Consider the following 21955-nt stretch of genomic DNA (forward strand, 5'->3'; position numbering starts at 1 on the left):
AGAAACCATGAAGGGCCTCCCCTTCCATGGACATCACCTCCAGAATCCTGCCTCCTGGGGCTAGCATCCAGCATGCTCTGTGACTGCTGTGTTCTTCGGACAATCACAGTGGCTCTTTACCATATGATCAGCTGATCACATGCAAACAGACGTGTTGGTTATCGGCACTCCTTTCTTCCCATGCTGTGTCTGTGTGAGGAAAGGAGAGCCGTGAACCAGCAAGACTGTCAGTACATTGTTTACACTGATAATTAGGGCTCTGATCATCAATGCCGCCGATCAGTGCCACCTATCAGTTCTCATCAGTATGGTCTATCAGTATTGCCCATCAGTGCTCATCAATGCCTCCTATTAGTGCCCATCAGCAGTACTCTGAGCCGAGAGGGTCTCTCACATACAGCTCAAGACTCCGAGCCTGCATGAAGTCCATCCTACCTCGCACAGAAGACCGCCGATCTGCTCCCTCTCCTCTCCTGTGTGCACAGGGGGAAGGGTTAAGCTCAGCAGCTGAAATGTGATCATCCCTACTTTCCGCAGTGCACACAGGGGAGGGGCAGGAGGAGACGATTGGCTGTCTGTGCGAGGTAGGAGGGACTGTCAGTACAGGCTCAAAGCCACTGACAGAATGGGCGAGCAGGGGGAAGCCCCCTCCCCTCACAGTGACAGAATGGAGAGGACCCCACCACACAGTGGCAGAACTCCAGGGCCCAGTCGCAAGTGTGACTGCTGTGACCCTAGTAGTTCCACCACTGCTCTCTAGATGTGCAAAGCTGGTAGAGACATCCCAAAAAAGACATGCAGATGTAGTTGCAGTGAAAGGTGGTTCTACAAAGTATTGACTCAGGGAGGCTGAATACAAATACACGCCACACTTTTCACATATTCGTAAAAAAAAAAATTTTTGAAAACAATTATTTATTTTCCTTGCACTTCATAATTATGTGCCACTTTGTGTTGGTCTGCCACATAAAATACATTTACGTTTTTTGTTATAACATGACAAAATGTTGACTATTTTAAGGGGTAGGAATACTTTAGGCACTGTATTGTTTATGCCAGATTGTTACAAAGTTACCTCTGCAGACATGTAAACAAGACGTAACAAAACTCTCTTTCATAAGGTTAGTTCAAAAGCTAAACACATTTTTAAAATTTCAATCTATGCAACGACTACCTGTTTCTAAAGACACAGAATGACATTTACTCTGCTAATCTGTGAGTGCAATAAAGATTGGTAGCAGGCGCAATCAGAGAATGCTGTTGTGCAAAATGCGCTAGGGGTTACCATAAAAATCTGCACAGTACCAACATTGTCTATTCACTGTCATTGACTGAGGCACTGTTCGTTGCAGAAATGTATGGCATTTTTTAAAAAATATTTTAGCTATAGCACAGGCTATTTTACCAGAGCACATGAGCGCTGTGTGAAATATGCCCCAAATCAGAACAAACAAGGTTACTTGCCCATGCTTGCCTGCCCTGAGTAACAAAGTGTATGTAAACCCCAGCAATGAAAAAAATTGTTCCCTTCTGTTTAACCGGATCAGTTTTCAAAATGATCCGTACCCTATGGACCAGACCAATTATTACATTTCTGTTGTGGGCATGTTTAATCAGCAATAACTTGTTCATTATTTAAGTGTAGCACCCTACAAGGTAGGTGCTAGGTAAAAGCATAATGGGCTTTGGCTGACTAACAGCAGGGCCATGATTTTCAGCTGGGCTGTCCTGTCTCCCAGGTGTGGCTGCTGAGAGGGGAGTCTCCCCACTGGCTCCATGAGAGGATTCTCATTGGGCAGTGGAGGAAACCCAATCAGTGGCCCATTCAGGCCTGTATCTACCCCAGGAAGGGAGATTCTGCCGCAGAGGATTCTGGAAGTGGATATAAGTTTGAGGGGAATGCATGACGCAGCGTCTTTGGTGGGAAGCAGAGTCCCAGCAGCCAGGGTTCGGCTGTCTCCCCTCCTGTCAGAAAGATCGGGTGTCTCGGGTGGCTGCCTGAGAATTCAGGAGAGAGAGCTGAGCTGCAGAGAGGATCCGGTGTGCCAAGGACCAGCGGAGGAAGAGAAGTTCAGTTTCAGGAAAGCCTTCCAAGGTCGTGAGTACTGTGAACTGCCCCTGGGGGTCTGCCTAGTGTAGAGGGGACCACTCCGGTGAAGGTTCCAGGGATCCTGGAGCCTGCAAGTGTTAAGGGGGTTGCCTAGTGAGAGGACCCTGGAAGTGTAGAGGGGGCGCCAGCAGTTGGGCCCTGAAGAGTCAAGTGTGCAGTCTTAGCCATTTTAAAAGCCATGGTGAGTCTTTTGAATACATTGTTTTGCCACAAGATTTTGGAAAATGAGAAAGAATTTTTTTTTTTTTCCACCCACACAAAGTTAGCAATTTATTAAGCCATTTCTCACATGCAGCATGGGCATACTTCGAATTATACTCCAAAACATTCCGTTACTCTTCCTACAACAATACCACATGAGGCTTTTTCACTGTCTGGGCTGAATATATACCGGACATTGTATATCACACAAATCAACCAACTGTGGCAAAATCAATGTACTGTAATGGTCCGCTCTATATTAGTAGTCAGAGAATATGATTTAGTGTCACCTATAGCAGTCCCTGTTCCTGAAAGCCAAGCAAGCCTAGCCTACGAGGCTGCCCCAGGAATGCCATATTCACTGGCCTGGTGTCTTGCACATGGGTCAGTTCAGGCTGCAGGCAGAGACATAATCTGAAAAGAGGCATCAGGCATAAGACTGGTTCAGGCAACATGGGTTAAAAAAACAGGCTAGGCAACACTACAATGGTGCACCATGACTTGTGCAGCACTGGTCCAGAGACATTGTACTGATGTAACAGTGACCATGTCTGACATCACTCACAGAAATCAATATCAGAGCAGTCAGCCATTGTACATGATCACTGTCACAGTAGTGCAATGTCACCACAGCAGCACTTGCCCTGGCAACAGTATTGAAAAAAAATAAAAATAAAAAATATATATATTTTTTTAAATTTATTTTACATAATATGACCGGAGCACCATAGTGACACTGTACTACTGTACTCTGGGGGGGGGGGGGGGGGGGGTTCGGTGATCAGGACTGTCAGTGTAGCTGGAAGTGCTCTGGGGTCTAAACTCAACATCTACAGTGATCATAGTACAGACAACCACACTAAGTCTACGTTTCCACTAGTGCGACCTTTGGACACAGTCACATGACACGTAACAGCCCATTGATTTCAATGGCACCCGTTCCCATTTATGTGACTTTGAATAAAAAAGGTACCTGCACTACTTTGATGCAACTTTGATCCAGAGAGTGTAAAGTTGGATCAAAGCTGCACTCAAGTCACACTCGGCTAGTGACTAGGTTTCCACTAGCATGACTCTTAAGTTGTGTGATTTAGAGTGCACCTTTGAGTGCAGCTTTGATCCAACTTCACTCTCTGTATCAAAGTCGCATCAAAGTAGCGCAGGCACCTTTTGAAAGTGGCATAGATGGGAACGGGTGCCATTGAAATCAATGGGCTGTGACTTTGTGTCCAAAGTCGCATGACAAGTCGCAATAGTGACAACAGAGCCTAAAACTCATTACTCACACGTAATGAGTAATAGAAACTGATCTAGGTCCTTCTAAACTTTCAAAAATCTCTCCCTCTCCCCCTAAAACACATTCAATTCTCATATGTGAACCTAGCCTTAAAAAAATACATAAAAACATAAATGAAGATCACAACTAGAAGGCTGTGACGGACTGTTACCCTCAGGGCCGGGACAAGGGGTGGGCAGGAGGAGCGGTTGCCCTGGGCGCAATTGTTTATTGGAGGGATAGGGGGGGCACCTTGACCCGACCCTAACCCCAAGGGAAGGGGGGGGGGGCACGGTTTGGCATTCTTGCCCTGAGCGCTGGATGACCTTGTCCCGGCACAAGTTACCCTATATAGAAAGTGTCTGAAGAAGGGACTCTTATTAGCAGGATCACCAGGTATTTGTTTAAAGGATTAGTTCACGTTTACAGAAAATCCATAGAAAGGTGGCCTAACATCGGACTTCATCCCTATCCCCTGGTCCCCACTGTACTTAACTCCCGAAAGCCACTCCAATGGGCCAGGTGTTTCAAAACCTAAATTAATTTTAGGCTTGTGTAGCTGGGCAAGGGAAACATGCTTTTATGTACATACAACTTGTATTTAAGACGCTTCAGAGTTCTTCATGGGTGCATTTAACCTAAAGCTGACCTGCATTAGAAACACTGACTTGTATGGGGAGGCAAGTAGTTTTGATGCAAAAAACCCAATGATACAGGCCCTGTCTCACTTTAATAAGTAACTTTTAGAGGAGGTCCAAAAATCTGAGATGGCATTTTAAGAGTAAGCAGGGTTTGTGCTCCTAGATCAACACCCTTCGTTTTATACTAATATTTCATTCAATTTCAAGCTACATAATGATCAAGTACCCTTTCTTACAAGAAAATTCCCTCCCCCGAGAAAAACAGCATTCTAGTATGGATTTGTTAACACCTAGGATTGGCAAGGAGATCCTCACCTCCCCCATATGTTCCCACAACTGCATGTCACCTAATGAGACAACGTACAGACTATACATAGAGATGGCAAGTGTTTCTTCAGCCTCATCTAATAAAAAGGTATCACAACTGCTAAATTCTCCATGGCTTTTACTTCAGAAAATGAAAAAACGCAGATCAGATCACGGTCCTCAAACTGCAGGCTTCTGATGCTGATGTATAAAGAAGACCTGCTATTAATTCCACTCATCTGTGCCATATGACAGTTGATGGATTTTCGTTTTTTGTCTAAGTGAAATGTGTGCCTTTGTGCATGCAGGGATAATAAACTAACAAGGTTTACTTTAATTGTGTGCCCACCGGCGGCACATTTCAACTTAGCTCTCCTGCCACTTAGCTCAGCAGCCAAAAGTGAGAAAAAAAAAAAAAAAAAAAAAAAAGGTGATCCTGTTTCTGTCACTCATTTTCCTCCTATGTGACAGTGCTGGTACTTGTGCAGTTACACAGGGACCAAGAGAAAATCCTCAGGGTTTCCTCTCATTGATCCTAGTGGCCAAATGCAGCACTGGGGGAACAAAAATGGAAGGCCAGTCTATGCAGCTCTGTCGAGCTAGCGTTAAGGAGAAACCATTACTTTTCCCTGCAGAGGCAAAGCACAGAGGTTCATGTTAAAGAGAACTTTAGGAGGAAGAAAAAAAAAAAAAAAAAAAAAAAAAAAAGTTGTCATAGCAACCAGATTACACCCATTTTCCAACAAATAAAATAATTTAGGCCAAAGCACAACTTGTTGTTGTTATGAACAACACTAGTTGCCCTAAATTTATCAATGGGGTTGATTTACTAAAACTGCAGAGTGTAAAATCTGGTGCAGCTCTGCAAAGAAACCAATCAGCTTCCAGGTCTTTTTGTCCAAGTTTAAATGAACAAGCTGAAGTTAGAAGCTGATTGGCTACCATGCACAGGTGCACCAAATTTGCACTCTCCAGTTTTAGTAAATCAGCCCCAATATGTCAGAGAAATGACAACCGAGGTGCAAGAAAAGCCATATTTTATGCTCCAAATTAAATTCCCCTTCAGTTCATTAAACAATAGTATATCAATAAAAATAATTTGGGTAAAAATTTACAAGTATAGTTGATAGAATTACATTTCTGGTATTTATGCTCTCATTCAAAAAGGTTTTTCATTTCTTATCAACTGTACAGCGCTGGCACCAAATGATTCACATTCCCCTTATCTCTATGGGTTCTTCTGTACTGTAATGTAGGCATTACATCCCAGATTAGAGTTGGAAATAGCCCATTGAACAAACCAATAGAAGCTATACTTCTATGATACATGCCTTAAATAAGAACACAAAAGCAAGACTACATTATATTTCTGCAAGTAAGAATGTGAACGTAATGTTCTGGATCAAAAAACAGATAAATGGACAAATTATAAATGACATTTCAGTTGATGGTGCGAATGACTCGGCAACATACTGGGAGTTTACTTGGCCCCACCTCCCTCATTACAATAAAAACTTTCCTAAGAGAAATTAAATGGCTGTCATTGCGGATCTTATGAAAATGCTTGTTTTGCTGATCCCGATTGGCTGTGTGTTGGCATCAAACTGCTAATGTCCCAACCCGGCTTCTGGGAGAAGAGCAGAACCCACTACTGGTAGTGTTTAAGCCTTTGCCATATTGTGCCCAACTCCTTGCAAAAGGCGACCCTAAGGCAACTCTGGGCATTGGCCTTTATATTCACAAGAAACTAATCACCAGACAAAAAAACAAAAAACACCTTTAGATTTCCTGCACGTTACTGGATTTTCTTTAAAGATGGCAGTGACAAATTACATAAGAGAGACATACTATCTGGGGGGGGTCACTTGGCATACATCACCAATCACACATAATGGGACATACCATAGCAGTCAATATGTGAAAGCCGCATATTGCTCCTCATTGATAAGCCTTCTTCCCTTGGTATCTCTCTCTCTCCCATTTTTTCAGAGTCAATAGTACTCACTCAAAGGGCTCTAACTTGCCCATTAGGCTTCATGTGTCCAGCACACAACTCCCTACATGCAGCTTAACTACAGGTTTCCTTTAAACAAGGCTTAGGGTTTAAAGGTCAGGGTAATTGTCAATTGACTTGCCCTTGTTTTACTTGGGAATCTTAGGCTCGATACCTTATTGAATTTGACCCTAAAAATACAGCCCACTGCAACATCTTTCAATACCGGTTTGACAATTATAAAATCTCTGCTATATGGAAAAAAAGAAAATAAAATTGTAAAGTAAAAAACAAAAATTATGTTAAATGCTATAAAGAATCAGTACTTTTGGTAATGAAGAAAGTCACTGAAACTTAGGTTACTCATGGTCACTTGTGTATCCCATCCCTTTAAAAAAAAAAAAAAAAAAAAAAAAAAAAAAAACACAAACCTAATGAACATCTGTCATAAGAAAGAAAATGCCATTGCTAGCCTCTGACTGAAAATGCTAGTTTCCTGGCTGTATTGAAAGAGAAACCTAGAAAAGCGGCTGCAGAAAAAAAGACAAAGGTGTTTCTTTTTTTTTTAAAACATTTGTTTACTTTGTCTCAGTATGGATCCACTGTATGTTTGTTCCATGCATGCTTGAAGTCACATACTGTGTGTTGACTGACTTACTACCTCTGCTGGAAGTCTATTCCAAGCATTAACCATCCTTTCAGTAAAATGCTACTTTCCAAAATTAGATTTGAATTTCCCTTCTGCTAGTTTGAGGTCAGGTTCCCATGTTTATCATGTCTCCCCATTCTCCTCTCATCTAGACCAGGCATCAATAAATGGCAGACCATGGTTTGGATCCATACCGATGCGGTCACACCATCTAGGAGCTGCTTCTTTCCCCCGCAGGCGGGTTTTAGCTACCACTTATTTACTGGTTATTATGAAAAGTCAACCTCGGCAGATCCCACTCTCCGTCCAGTGCTGTGCCTCCCACACACACTGTCCACAATTGTCCTGCCTCCCACTCGTTACTCTGCTCAAGGTGGGAGATTGAAGAGGGGCAGAGGACACAATTGTAGGGGAGAGGGCAAAGCACACTACTGTGGGGAGGGTGTGATGTGAAAGACATGAAAGACATTTTTTTTTTTTTTTGGGGGGGGGTGGTGATGTGAAAGGATAATGTAAAGAGGGGTGTGATGATTTTAAAGGAAGTGGAGGTCACTGCTATCAATAAAAGGGGTGTGTGATGTAAAGGGGGTTGAGTACCCCACTGTGAAGGGGGCCTGAGAACCCTATTCTGAAGGATAACTGATGTGGCGTTGAGGAATGATGTATGGGGGGGACTGGTGACTGATGAAAAAAAAATGTGATTCAGATCTCTGCTGGAAGAAGATTTTACTGATCAGACCTCCATGAATTTTACTTCAATATCCTGCTCTGTACTGACTGAAGTCTCTCGACAGATTTAGCCCACGGGCCTTTTTCCCCATTTTTGTTACCTGTTTTTGGACTAGTTCTAGTGGCAGTCTGTCCAGTGTGGGCGCAGGTGCGCCGCCCCCCCATCTATGCAGGGCGCCGGATGCATGGATTCCAATGAGGGATTTTTTTTTTTTTTTTTTTTTTTTTTTTTTTTTTACGCACTTGATTAGAGTGATCAGAGGCTATTATAGGCTTCAAAGAAGGGTAGCCTCAGGGCGCAGTAGCCCACCCAGTTGTAGGTCTGTCAGGGAGGCTTGCGCCGCATATTTACACGCATGTGCAAACCAGCAACTGACCAGGCTAAATTACATGTTTGTGGACCAGGGAATGTGCAAAGGCGAATGCGCAATCGCGACTATGCACGCACGTGTGCATATGCCTGTTGGCCCCAGGCAGACTATTTAAACTGGCTGCAGTATGGACTTGTTGCTGTTTGGTCTGCAGCTTCTGTTGTTACTCCCGTTTCCTGTGCTAACCTCCGATTCTGATCTGGCTTTCTCCTGACTAACGTTCTGTTTAATACCCTGACCTTGGCTCATTTTTGGATTCTTCTTCTGCCTGCTGTTTTTGCCTACCTGCCTGAATGTTACCTACCCGGCTCGTCTGACTCTGCACCTCCAGTCTGCCAAGCTCCGTGCCAACCTACCCTCCCATCAGCCTGTCTGCTGCACAACCCCCTGCTGATTGCAGGCACTCCTACGTCTCCGTGCTCTGGTGGCTGCTGTCTCCACTTCAGTATCCCCTGAGCCGGTGCTGTACAAGAGGCCATTCTCTAAATGTCAGACTCACTGAATATTCGCTATTATCACACTGATTCTCCTCCCAGCCAATCGGTAAGCGGGTCATGAGACCCCTTTCCTGATTGGCTGAAAAGAGAAGAGGGGAGGAGACACACAGCCGAAGGAGATAAGAATGCTGGCCGTCCCACTGGGGGGGGGGGGGTGTATTTGTCTGCTGGCTGGCCATCCCACTGGCCCGTGGGGGATGGGGTGGATTTGCCCCTCCCCCTATATTATCACACACCAGCCGCCACTGCATTTTATCAAAATCCTTTTGCAAGTGAGATCTCCAAAACTGGACACAGTATTTTGAGTGAGGTCTCACCAAAGATCTCCATCTATCTATATATAGTGCAGACAGGACAGGTATGGAGATTTTATCCCTGGTTCCATTCTCTGATAGACAATCAACCAGTGGCGGCTGGTCAATGTGGGGCGCAGGGGCCGCCCCCCCAAGACAAAAAAAAAAAAAAAAAAAAAAAAGGTGTTCCCGGGGTGCCAGCCAACACTGCTGCTATGGAGAGGGGTGGGAGTTTTGCCGTCATGTGCCTTGTTTTGTTCAGCTTGATTGGTGGCCCTTTAGATTGTGCTTGGGGCACAGAGCACTCCCACCTGCGATTCTGCGTCCTGTGATTGGTGGACATCTGATGTCATAGGGGCGGTGCTTGGGCGTCACTCGGTAGAGCCATTCCACTCAGTGTCTCTGCGGAGGACGGACCGGAGAGGACAACAAGCAAGCAAGCCAGCCAGGAGGAGGAGGGCGGCAGATTTCCCGGCCGGATTCAAGTTCAGCGAGTGCCTGACTGTGGTCACTCTACATTGATGGGGGGCACGCCGTGGTCACTCTACATTGATGGGGGGCACGCCGTGGTCACTCTACATTGATGGGGGGCACTGCTCACTACATTGATGGGGGGCACTGCTCACTGGTCACTACATTGATGGGGGGCACTGCTCACTGGTCACTCTACATTGATGGGGGGCACTGCTCACTGGTCACTCTACATTGATGGGGGCACACTGTACCTTGATTACTGAAGGCCCCTTTCACACTTGTGTGACCTCAAAGTCACGCTATTTTTTACCACGAAGCAATGCCTATTATATTTTTCTGTTTGCGCCCCCCCCCAAAAATTTTGAGCACCAGCCGCCACTGCAATCAACATTTTTTGTGGTTTTATCTTTTGGGTAGAACTTTGATAGGGTGAGCCCAAGGATACTCCAGTAATAAACTTGAAAAATAAGGACACTACTCTGCACAAAGATTTCAGGGTGAAGGCACCCCTTTGCAGTGTAAAGATGAACAGTACAAAACAGGGATCCCTCAACAACAATGTAGTCTTGAGTGTAAAAACAGCAACTGCTGATTTCCCAGAAAAGCGAGGAACAGTCTTTGGGACTTCAGAGTGGTGGCATTCCATCTGAAGTATATATCTGACAGTACCAAACAGGAATGTACATAAAGTTGTAGCTGGTGATCTCCCAGAAAAGTGGAGGAAAGTCTTAAGATACAGAAGGCTGGTACTCACGGTTTCCTGATCTCAGTGCAGCCATGTGCAGAATCAGTCAACTTCTGTGCTCCAGCAGCCTATGTCTTGGATCTTTCTGCCAGGCTTTCAGAAAATGCTCCAGGAGGATAGAACAGAGATCACCAAGCCAAACCGTAGCTGGGACCTCACAAAAAAGTGCTTGCAGTTACAGACAGACTTCAGTTCAATATTGAAGTGTTTGTGAACCCCGCTAGGTAAGTCTAGAAGACTTACATGTAGGTAAAATTGATATCTCCTAAATGTGCACAGTTTAGGAGATATTAACCCTGCATCCTGTTGGTGATCCCTCTAGTGATCACTACAGATCTATATAGGGGGATCCGGACCTCCTTACTCCTGCTGGTAATCCCTCTTGTCATAACTAAATATCTATATAGGGGAATCAGGACCCTCTTCCTGCTGGTGACCTACCTATTGATATAAAGATCTATACAGGGGAATCAGGACCTCCATCTGTTGACCCCCTAGTGATAACTGAATATCTACAGTGGGTACGGAAAGTATTCAGACCCCCTTAAATTTTTCACTCTTTGTTATATTGCAGCCATTTGCTAAAATCATTTAGGTTCATTCTTCTTCCTCATGAATGTACACATAGCACCCCATACTGACAGAAAAACACAGAATTGTTGACATTGTTGCAGATTTATTAAAAAAGAAAAACTGAAATATCACATGGTCCTAAGTATTCAGACCCTTTGCTCAGTATTTAGTAGAAGCCCCCTTTTGATCTAATACAGCCAGGAGTCTTTTTGGGAAAGATGCAACAAGTCTTTCACACATGGATTTGGGGATCCTCTGCCATTCCTCCTTGCAGATCCTCTCCAGTTCTGTCAGGTTGGATGGTAAACGTTGGTGGACGGCCATTTTTAGGTCTCTCCAGAGATGCTCAATTGGGTTTAAGTCAGGGCTCTGGCTGGGCCATTCAAGAACAGTCACAGAGTTTTTGTGAAGCCACTCCTTCGTTATTTTAGCTGTGTGCTTAGGGTCATTGTCTTGTTGGAAGGTAAACCTTCGGCCCAGTCTGAGGTCCAGAGCACTCTGGAGAAGGTTTTTGTCCAGGATATCCCTGTACTTGCCCGCATTCATCTTTCCCTCGATTGCAACCAGTCGTCCTGTCCTGCAGCTGAAAAACACCCCCACAGTATGATGCTGCCACCACCATGCTTCACTGTTGGGACTGTATTGGACAGGTGATGAGCAGTGCCTGGTTTTCTCCACACATACCGCTTAGAAGGCCAAAAAGTTCTATTTTGGTCTCATCAGACCAGAGAATCTTATTTCTCACCATATTGGAGTCCTTCAGGTATTTTTTAGCAAACTCCATGCGGGCTTTCATGTGTCTTACACTGAGGAGAGGCTTCCGTTGGGCCACTCTGCCATAAAGCCCCGACTGGTGGAGGGCTGCAGTGATAGTTGACTTTCTACAACTTTCTCCCATCTCCTGACTGCATCTCTGGAGCTCAGCCACAGTGATCTTTGGGTTCTTCTTTACCTCTCTCACCAAGGCTCTTCTCCCCCGATAGCTCAGTTTGGCCGGAAGGCCAGCTCTAGGAAGGGTTCTGGTCGTCCCAAACGTCTTCCATTTGGGGATTATGGAGGCCACTGTGCTCTTAGGAACCTTAAGTGCAGCAGAAATCTTTTTGCAACCTTGGCCAGATCTGTGCCTTGCCACAATTCTGTCTGAGCTCTTCAGGCAGTTCCTTTGACCTCATGATTCTCATTTGCTCTGACATGCATTGTGATCTGGAAGGTCTTATATAGACAGGTGTGTGGCTTTCCTAATCAAGTCCAATCAGTATAATCAAACACAGCTGGACTCAAATGAAGGTGTAGAACCATCTCAAGGATGATCAGAAGAAATGGAAAGCACCTGAGTTAAATATATGAGTGTCACAGCAAAGGGTCTGAATACTTAGGACCATGTGATATTTCAGTTTTTCTTTTTTAATAAATCTGCAACAATGTCAACAATTCTGTGTTTTTCTGTCAGTATGGGGTGCTATGTGTACATTCATGAGGAAGAAGAATGAACTTAAAATGATTTTAGCAAATGGCTGCAATATAACAAAGAGTGAAAAATTTAAGGGGGGTCTGAATACTTTCCGTACCCACTGTATATAGAGGAATCAGGACCTCCTTCCCCCTGCTGGTGATCTCTCTAGTGATACATCCTAGAATTCAACTCACTTCCCCCACTGCCTGGTCACATGGTTTGCTCATTTTTCAACCCTCTGAAATATGTACCCCCAGATCTTTTACCTTTGTAATACTGGCTAACACTGTACCCCCAATGGTGTACTATCAAGATTTTCTTTTTTCCTAGGTGCATTATTTTTCATTTAGAAACTTTGAACTGCAGTTTCCACTGTTTTGGCCAATCATTCAGCAATGCCAAATCATGTTCCAAGTTACAGATACCTCCAGGTATATCAAACCTGTTGCACGTCTTGGCTTCAATTATTCAAAGTCACAGACCTGCAACAGAAGAATGCCAGAAAAGTGTTGTTCCCTCTCTAGTCTCTACACTTGTTGCCGCAAAGTGATGCCAAATAACCCCCAGGACAGTCAGGAACTGGCATTCTGCAAGGGAGAAGTCAGAAATGGCAGCCTACATAATTCTCTCATAACAGGTGGACTTCAGAAGTGGTCAGGGCCATGTTTTGTATTAGTAGCAGATGATGAAATATTTGAATCAAGAGGCATTGCCATAGTAAATCTGTCACATAATCTCACTGTTTCTATTGCCTTCCTTGATAGGTAACTGCGGGCTTCCTCGGTTATATGATAGAGAGTATCAGTTTGTAATCATAACAATTCTGGCAACTGTTTCCCCCCTGTGTAAAATATAAACTAAATGCATTGGTCACATGTGACAAAAAGGTAGTGTTTGAGAGCTGAAGCAATGGAGGAATTATTTATGGGTATTAAATAAACCTGTCAAGGAAAAAACACAGCTAAACTAAGAGCAGGAAGGGACACGTTGAGCCTATACCTTTTACTCCAACATTTACATCACCTACAGCTCAACCCCTCTCTAATTCAAAGTAAATAGGGGAATACGTATTACCGCCACCCCAAATTCACAATGCAACGCCTGGGTCCCCAGTGTACCATCAACAGGACCCAGCATTGTGATGCCTGCATGTGTTCATGCAAATAGCAACCATCAGATAGTCCATGTTGCATCATTTTTCTCCTTGCAACTAGGTTACTTTTGCCGATTGGTTGGCTTAATAAAAAAAAAAAAAAAAAAAAAAAAGTTTCAGTGGCTCTGGAGCAAAATTTCTGACTCTCTGCTTGGACAATGTGAAATGTTTTTCATAATGGATTTAGTAGTTCTCTAGAACATTAATCCAAATGCTAACATACAAAATAGTACTTTAAAGCTGATCGCCAGGAATTATTTGTATTGTACATTTACATTGGTCCAGCTTGGCAAAAATGAAGTATGCATTACTTATACTCAATGGACCACTGGAGAAGACCAGAAAAGAAAAAAAAACAACACCTACTACAGTGAAAGCCACGATCTTCCAGGTGCTGTGCAAGCAGCTTCACCTCTGCACGCTGACCACAGAGAGTCACTCACTCGGGACTTCTGCCATTCATAGAATGATCTTTTTCCAGTTACTACAAGGTGTTCTCTGATTGAATGAGGTGCAGAGGAGACGTGGCAGTAACACAATCTCCACCTCGTCCAAGCAGAGAATGTAAAGAAAGAAATTATACACACACACACACACACACACATACAATGCGTCTATGAACGGCAGCAGTGCTGACTGAGAAAGTAAAGAAAAGGAATATATATATATATATATATATATATATATATATATATATATATATATATATATATATATATATACACATATACATACATACACACACACATACATACATACGTGCCTATGAACGGCAGCAGTGCTGACTGACAAACCCCCTGTGGTCAGTGTGCAGAGGGACGCTGCTCACAAAAATTATGAGCAGGACCTAAAGAAAAAAAAAAAAAAAAAAAAACGCATCGATCACCTGTACTCGGGTAAACGCTGGAATGCGGGATTACCGGCGTGTGGCTGCAGCCCGTCATATATTTGTACAGGTGGCTGTATGCAAACACCTGTGACCAGTGGGCACAGAAATATGCATGTCTTGACAGTGTTCAGCCCTCCTTGACCATAGAAATGAGCTCTTCATAAACCCCATATTCATAGGCGTGCGCAGGGGGTGTGCCAGGGCACACCCTAATCACTATGCTGCAGGATGGAGAGTGGGGAAAGGGGCTAGTAAATATGTAAATTTACTGGTGCCTTCCTTTTCCAAATGAACATTGTAAACACAACTAGGTTTACTATGCTTCAGTTTGTAAAATGAACAGGAAGCTGCTCAGCACAGAGCACTTTCCATTCATTGACTGTCCAGTGCAGCTGAGGCTGCAGAGAAAGGCATGTGTGTTTGAGCTTTGGGGTGCACACCCTAATGCAATAGGCTGCACACACCTGTGCCCATATTCCAGCATTTACATGTGCACAGGAATGAATGAGCAGCCCTGGATTCACACTGTGTCCAGGGGTGCACAGCAGTCCCAGGGTGCATGCAAACGCTGGAATATGCAGTTATCAGCACACAGCTGTTGCCTCTCATTGATTTGTGCAGGTGGCTGTATGCAAAAAACCTGTACAGAATTACATTTTATGGTGTGAATAAGCCCTAAATTAGGCCCATAATCCTAAAATTCTACACACTGTTTGGCATGAGTAAAAGTACAGATGCTACCAGGCAACTAGCATTTTCTAGGGGAAGATCATCACTGGCAGCATCTGTACACAGTGAGACACCTGAATATCCCTGGTCAGCTTTATCCACTGCCTTAGGAACATTGGTAGTATTGGAATGCCTGTCTTTACACGCAAATGAACTTTAATGGCATCCCAGCATTAGTCCGGATTCAATATTGAGTTGGCCCACCCTTTGCAGCTATAACAGCTTAAACTCTTCTGGGAAGACTGTCCACAAGGTTTAGGAATGTGTCTATAGGAATGTTTTACTATTCTCCCAGAAGCGCATTTGTGAGGTCAGGCGCTGATGTCAGACGAGAAGGCCTGGCTCGCAGTCTCTGCACGATTTCATCCCAAAGGTGTTCTATTGGGTTGAGGTCAGGACTGTGCAGGCCAATCAAATTCATCCACCCCAAACTCACTCATCCATGTCTTTATGGACCTTGCTTTGCGCACTGGCCCAAATCATTAGTTCCAGTGAAGGGAACTCTTAAGGCGTCAGCATACCAAGACATTTTGGACAATTTCATTCTCCCAACTTTGTGGGAACAGTTTGAGGATGGCCTTCGTGTTGCAACATGACTGCGCATCAGTGCACAAAGCAAGGTCCATAAAGACATGGGATGGGTGAGTTTGAGATGGAGGAACTTGACTGGCCTACATAGAGTGCTGACCTCAACCCAACAGAAGACCTTTGAGATGAATTAGAGCAGAGACTACGAGCCAGTTCTTCTCATCCCACATCAGCGCCTGACCTTCTGGAAGAATGGTCAAACATTCCCATACATTGTGGACAGATTTCCCAGAAGAGTTGAAGCGGTCATAGCTGCAAAGGGTGGGCCAACTCAATATAAAACCCAACAGGCTAAGACTGGGATTCTATTAATGTTCTTGTGTGTGTAAAGGCAGGTGTCCCAGTACTTTTGACAATATCGTGTATATACAGTATATACTCTACAATTAAGCACCAAACTACAAAGTCAAGGCCTGCCTGCATTCTATATTTTCCCATATGCCAATTTACCAATCAAAATGCACAGCTTGGCAGACAGTAGTGACTGCCATAGGCAATGCAGCTTTCCAATTCCCCCCCCCCCCCCCCTTGGCACTTTTTGCATTTTTTTTTAATCATTTAACCTAGCAATATAAAGAGAATGTGGTTATCCATTCATGCCAGGCTTCTTAGTTCTAATTTCACAGCTTCTCATTGAAAAATCTAAAGCATCAGCTTACACCACTTCTCAGATAGGTCACCTGAGAATTGCCATGCAATGTCTGCTCAACAATTACACACCTTCCCTATTTATATAGCCATTTCAGGATACACATGCAGACAATATTATATGTATATAGAATCACATCATAGAAGAGAATATTCTGAACCTTTTCACCCCCCCAGGTGGAACGCATTGCGTCCAAGGCCTACAACGCAAAGACCACTGGACAATGGATTGAGGGGTCAATACAGATGGAAGCCCTGGGATGTGAAATGTAATCAAGCAGTAGAGAAGACATATACAACACTATAGGGAACCAGGGGTGTGGCAGACCATCACCCATACATTAATGCTACCAGACGATACTCTGATCAGCATTTCTTCAATGCATAGAAGGTTACAGGAAGGTCAGGAGAAACAAAACCAGAAAAAAAATATATATATGTATATACACAGCCAGCAGAAGAAAATGCATACAGCTAGTTTAATTTCCAAAAGCAAAATAATAAAATTCCTGGTTAAAGCATGCATCTACCAAATTAAATCTTTTGCAAGGATCATCACTAATAAAAACATGATGAATGAATAAAGCAGCGTTGCGTTAATTTAATAACCCAAGGTAGATGGATGCTATTTTCCTCCATTGCACATGCCATGTCAATACCATTTACACAAAAAAGGCCTTGCAGTTAAACAGTCATCATCATCCTCCTCCTCCGAGATGCTTACTGTTAACCTATGCAGGCCTAAGAAAATGAAAGCATCAACAAGGATAGGTTTTCCACAAATATTTTAGGAATGTGGATGAATGGATATACATAACATAGCAAGCTGACAGACTGAAGCCCACGCATGGCAGTGACCATGGCAGTGGACATGATCTAATATACATCTATCAGAGAACATAGGGGGGGTGATATATTACACTGAACATTATAGTGGACAAAGGGGATGATTATACTGGACATTATAGTGGATAATCTATTATACTGAACATCTAATCTGGTGGACATCGGGGGTGATCTAATAGACTGGACATTATAGAGGACATAGGGGGATGATATATTATACTGAACACTATAGTGGACAATGGGGATGATTATACTGGACATTATAGTGGATAATCTATTATACTGAACATCTAATCTGGTGGACATAGGGGATGATCTAATAGACTGCTATATTATACTGGACATTATGGAGGATGCAGGGGGTGATATATACTGGACAATATATTATACTGAACATCGAATATAGTGGACATTGGGGGATGATATATTATACTGAATATCTATTATAGTGGACATAGGGAATGATCCATTAGATGGGACATCCATTATATAGAGGACATATGGGATGATCTATTATACTGGACATCAGGGATGATCTATTTGACTTGATATAGGAGGATGATCTATTAGGACATTATAGGAGGACATAGAGGATAAATCAATTATACTCTGGACATCTATAATTCTGGACATAGGGGAAGATCTATCATATTGGGTATCCATGATTCTGGACATAGGGATCTATTAGACTGGACCTAGGGGAAGATCTACACTGGACATCTATTATAGGGATATGGGGGGATGATCTATACTGGACATCTATTATAGAGAACATAGGGGAAGATCTATTGTAGGGATATAGGGGGATGATCTATACTGGACATCTATTGTAGGGATATCGGGGATGATCTATACTGGACACCTATTATAGAGGACACAGGGGGAAGATATATACTGGGCATCTATTGTAGGGATATAGGGGATGATCTATACTGGACACCTATTATAGAGGACACAGGGGGAAGATATATACTGGGCATCTATTGTAGGGATATAGGGGATGATCTATACTGGACACCTATTATAGAGGACACAGTGGAAGATATATACTGGGCATCTATTATAGGGATATAGGGGATGATCTATACTGGACACCTATTATAGAGGACACAGTGGAAGATATATACTGGGCATCTATTATAGGGATATAGGGGATGATCTATACTGGACACCTATTATAGAGGACACAGTGGAAGATATATACTGGGCATCTATTATAGGGATATAGGGGATGATCTATACTGGACACCTATTATAGAGGACACAGTGGAAGATATATACTGGGAATCTATTATAGGGATATAGGGGATGATCTATACTGGACATTATAGAGGACATAAGGGGGGAGATCTATACTGGGCATCCATTATAGGGATATAAGAAATGATCCAATATACTGAACCTCGTGGATCTATAGTGGACAGGATAGATATTGTAGGTAGGAGCATGCTTACAGTCCAGGTGCTTCTTCTTTGGCCCCATGACCTCATGAGTGGTCGCCTTGCATACTGCCCTGGCCACGGCTGATCCTGTGACACTGTACTGTGCGGCCGCAATGCGATCTGTCAGCGTCTGTCCCGACATCTTCTCTCCTGTGACAAGAGACATCCACAATACTGATCAGTACAATGGCAGGCCCCCCCTGATCTAATGGCAGCACCCTGCAGCTACACCGACATGTTCCCTAGCCATCCATTTCCAGCAGTGACATGGATGGTGCAGAAAGAGCCCCCCCTCCTCATCATCATCCTCCCCAATGCTTGTATCCTCCTAGTTACTGCAAAGCAGAGATCCCTCCTGTCCCCCCCACACACATGCTGCAGAATAGAGGGGAATAGGGCACCTGGTCAGCCTTCCGATGAAGCAATCCCCCCTTCAGATGAACAGTGGCAGCAGCACCGAGATCTGGTCCCTCAGAATACAACACATCCTCCTCCTCCTCCTCCTCCCTCCTGTTATCCTCCCTGGCAGCCTGGGATTAGAATATCACCGCCCCACCCCCACCTGCACTCTCACATCTCTCTATTCTAAATTATTAAAGGGGCAAAATGCTGCCTGATGCCAGCACTCCGAGGATCCCATACACTGCGATCATTGCACCCTGATCATCCTACTGCCATGACAGCTCTATACAATACATAGGAGTGTGGGGGGTGATCACATAGAATAGGGGTGCTCGGGTATCAGATCAGTGATGAGAGGGTGCTCAGACCTGTGTGTTCCTCTGCGGGTTATTCTCTGCTGTCACTCCCTGACCGTCTTCCTCCTAAGTGATGCTGGAGAAGGGAGAGACTAAATCTTCTTCCCTCCCCCAATCCAAGGGGTGGGGTGTGATCACCTCCTCCTATTATTGTACCCCCAGATCTGCTGAAGGGTGCCTCAATCTTATACTATCTCTATTACTATAGTACGGTGAAATTTAGTTGCAAATATGTGCATAGATCTTAGCTGTGCAGCATCACATGACATCAGGGCATTTAAATGTGGGTGGATCTAAAGACCTCCAATTGACAGCTATAAGGAAGGGGGGGGGTGCTTTAATATGAATGGAAGGAAATCCAGATATATAACAGAAGTAGTCAGAGGACACATCAAATGCTGCTGAAAATTCCTTCTACATTCAGGTCTATTTGTAGCATGGGATCAGTCTGTCTGCATCCCCAGTGACATTTCCCAGTGGATGCTACCCAGTCACTCACAGTCACCCCAAGGGATGTCCTCTGCCTGCTGATCACACTGGCTCCCTCTCCCTTATTGTGTCCTTGGAGCTGATAAATGTCCTCAAGGTGGAATGGAGTCAGCTAGGAAGTGCAGGCTCTCTAGCAGCTTTACTAGTTGAAAGGAGCTGATCCTTAGCACAATCTCCCTGCTCTGCCCAATGGTTTCTTCTAATCAGGTGATGCAGCCTTGGATTAACCCTTTGCAGCACACACACACACTCTTAACTCTTTCACTTCTTATGGGTGGGAGATGAAAGCCATGCAGCTATTGAATTTTTTTTTCTTTATTGCAACAGGCTATTTTTTTTTTATTGTAATTATTGACATGCAAGACTAGTATGCAATTAGACATACATTAAGAAGAAGTTGGAGTGTTATAAAATGTCTCCTATAGCCTAATGCTAGGCATACACAGATTTATTTTATCAATCAGTTCCCTGATCTAGGCTAAACAGTGTGGATGGAGGAATCTCCACTGACAGATATTGTGTTCAGCAGGTACCTGAATACAGTGACATTGCTGATCAGCAAATCCACCTGATAGAAAACATTTAGGGCTAATCAGGGCTTCCCCCCCCCCCTTTGAAGAATAGGTGCAGGAACTCCCCCTTTCTGACTCACTACTTTTCTCCGCCCCTACCCACCTCCGAGGACCGTTCCCTGATTCCACCCCCTGCCCACCACCCAGTACTGCCCTTTATATAGAGAATACAGAACTATTTTTGGTACCAAGCAAGTATGGAATTTGATAATGATAACAAGAAAATCAGTAAAATAGATCTCCTGCAGCCAGCAACAATAGATCCCCCCAACAACAATGCACCACCCACAACAAAATATCCCACAGTACAACAATAAAGCCCTGGCAGCAACAACAGATCTCCCCACAGCCTGCATCAATAGACCCCCCCCTTAACAGTAGATCTATCCCAGCAACAATAGATCCCTCACCAGTAACAATAGACTTCCCCTGCAACAATAGACCCCCCTGTTGTGCAAATATGGATCCCCTCCAGCTACAATACATCCCCTAGCAGCCAGCATCAGTAGATCCTTCAGCACACCCCAGCACCCCTTGCATACATTCAGTGCCGGAACTGCGTTCCCCCACGTTCCTGATGAAAAAAAGGGGCTAATTCACACTATGTGCAGTGACAGATGTTGCACTGCATTGTAATGTCTAGAACTGCAAGGACACATAGAAAACAATGGTTTCCCACGTGTCCCATTCATACCGCAACACAGTGTAGGGCTGCGCTGCAGCGTAATGCAAGAAAATGCAGACATTTAGTGCAGTGTGCCAAATCATAAGGCACTGGACAGCCCATCATGCTGCTGCATATTGCCATGAATGAAGTGTATGTTTTGTACACTTCACATAAAGTTTGTAAAAAAAAAAAAAAAAAAAAAAAAAAAAGAAGGGAGCAATGCGATACACACACACTGCCCTCTTCCGCAGCTGGCAATAGACAGCTGCCAGAGTGGTAACGTGCTCCAGCAGCAGCAGCCTATTGTAGTGTGAACCCCACCTTACCGTAGGGGCAACCATTTTTCCTCCCAGGGGTCTAGTTGACTTTCAAATTGACTTTTGTTGAGCCAAATGTTGCTTGCTTTAATGTTGACCAATTCAGCCAAAATATGTGCCCTCCTGAGGCTCCATTCACACCTGAGTGTATCGTTTTCAGGCATCTTTTGCAGGTGTTTGGAGGCAGGCATTGATATCTAACAAAAACGCTTGTAATCTGCCAAAAAAGAAGCTCATGTACTTTTTTGAGCTTCAGGCATTTTGCTTTAGGTGACAATAGGCTCATATGTGAACAGGGGCTATTGAAATGAATGGGATTTTGCTTGTTGGGCGTTTTGAGACTTCAGAGATGAGCGTTTTACAAGCTAAAAAACACTTTGTCTCATTCATTTCAATGGCCCCTGTTCACATATGAGTGTTCTTTCACCTGCAGCAAAATGCCTGTCCCTCAAAAAAGTACATGAGCTTATTATTTGTTTTTGACCCCATAGAAACGCCTGAAAACATGTGAGATGAGCGTTTTGCAAGCCTTTTGACGCTCATTTT

General features: G+C 43.9%; 1 protein-coding gene and 1 pseudogene across 2 annotated transcripts in view; both read right to left on the bottom strand.

The window, feature by feature from the left end:
* The window catches only part of SNAP91 (synaptosome associated protein 91), a 251212-nt gene extending 232157 nt beyond the window's left edge, over window positions 1–19055 (bottom strand). Inside the window, exon 1 of the mRNA XM_082251196.1 lies at window positions 18619–19055. Within this exon, the coding sequence (XP_082107322.1) occupies window positions 18619–18772 (154 nt within the window). The 5' untranslated portion in view covers window positions 18773–19055. The remainder of the gene's footprint in view (window positions 1–18618) is intronic.
* The window catches only part of LOC309550838 (ras-related protein Rab-14-like), a 296391-nt pseudogene that overhangs the window by 26690 nt on the left and 247746 nt on the right, over window positions 1–21955 (bottom strand). The window lies entirely within an intron of this gene.

This window comes from Pelophylax lessonae (assembly GCF_965119305.1).
Source record: "Pelophylax lessonae genome assembly, chromosome: 3".
NCBI classification, from domain to species: domain Eukaryota; kingdom Metazoa; phylum Chordata; class Amphibia; order Anura; family Ranidae; genus Pelophylax; species Pelophylax lessonae.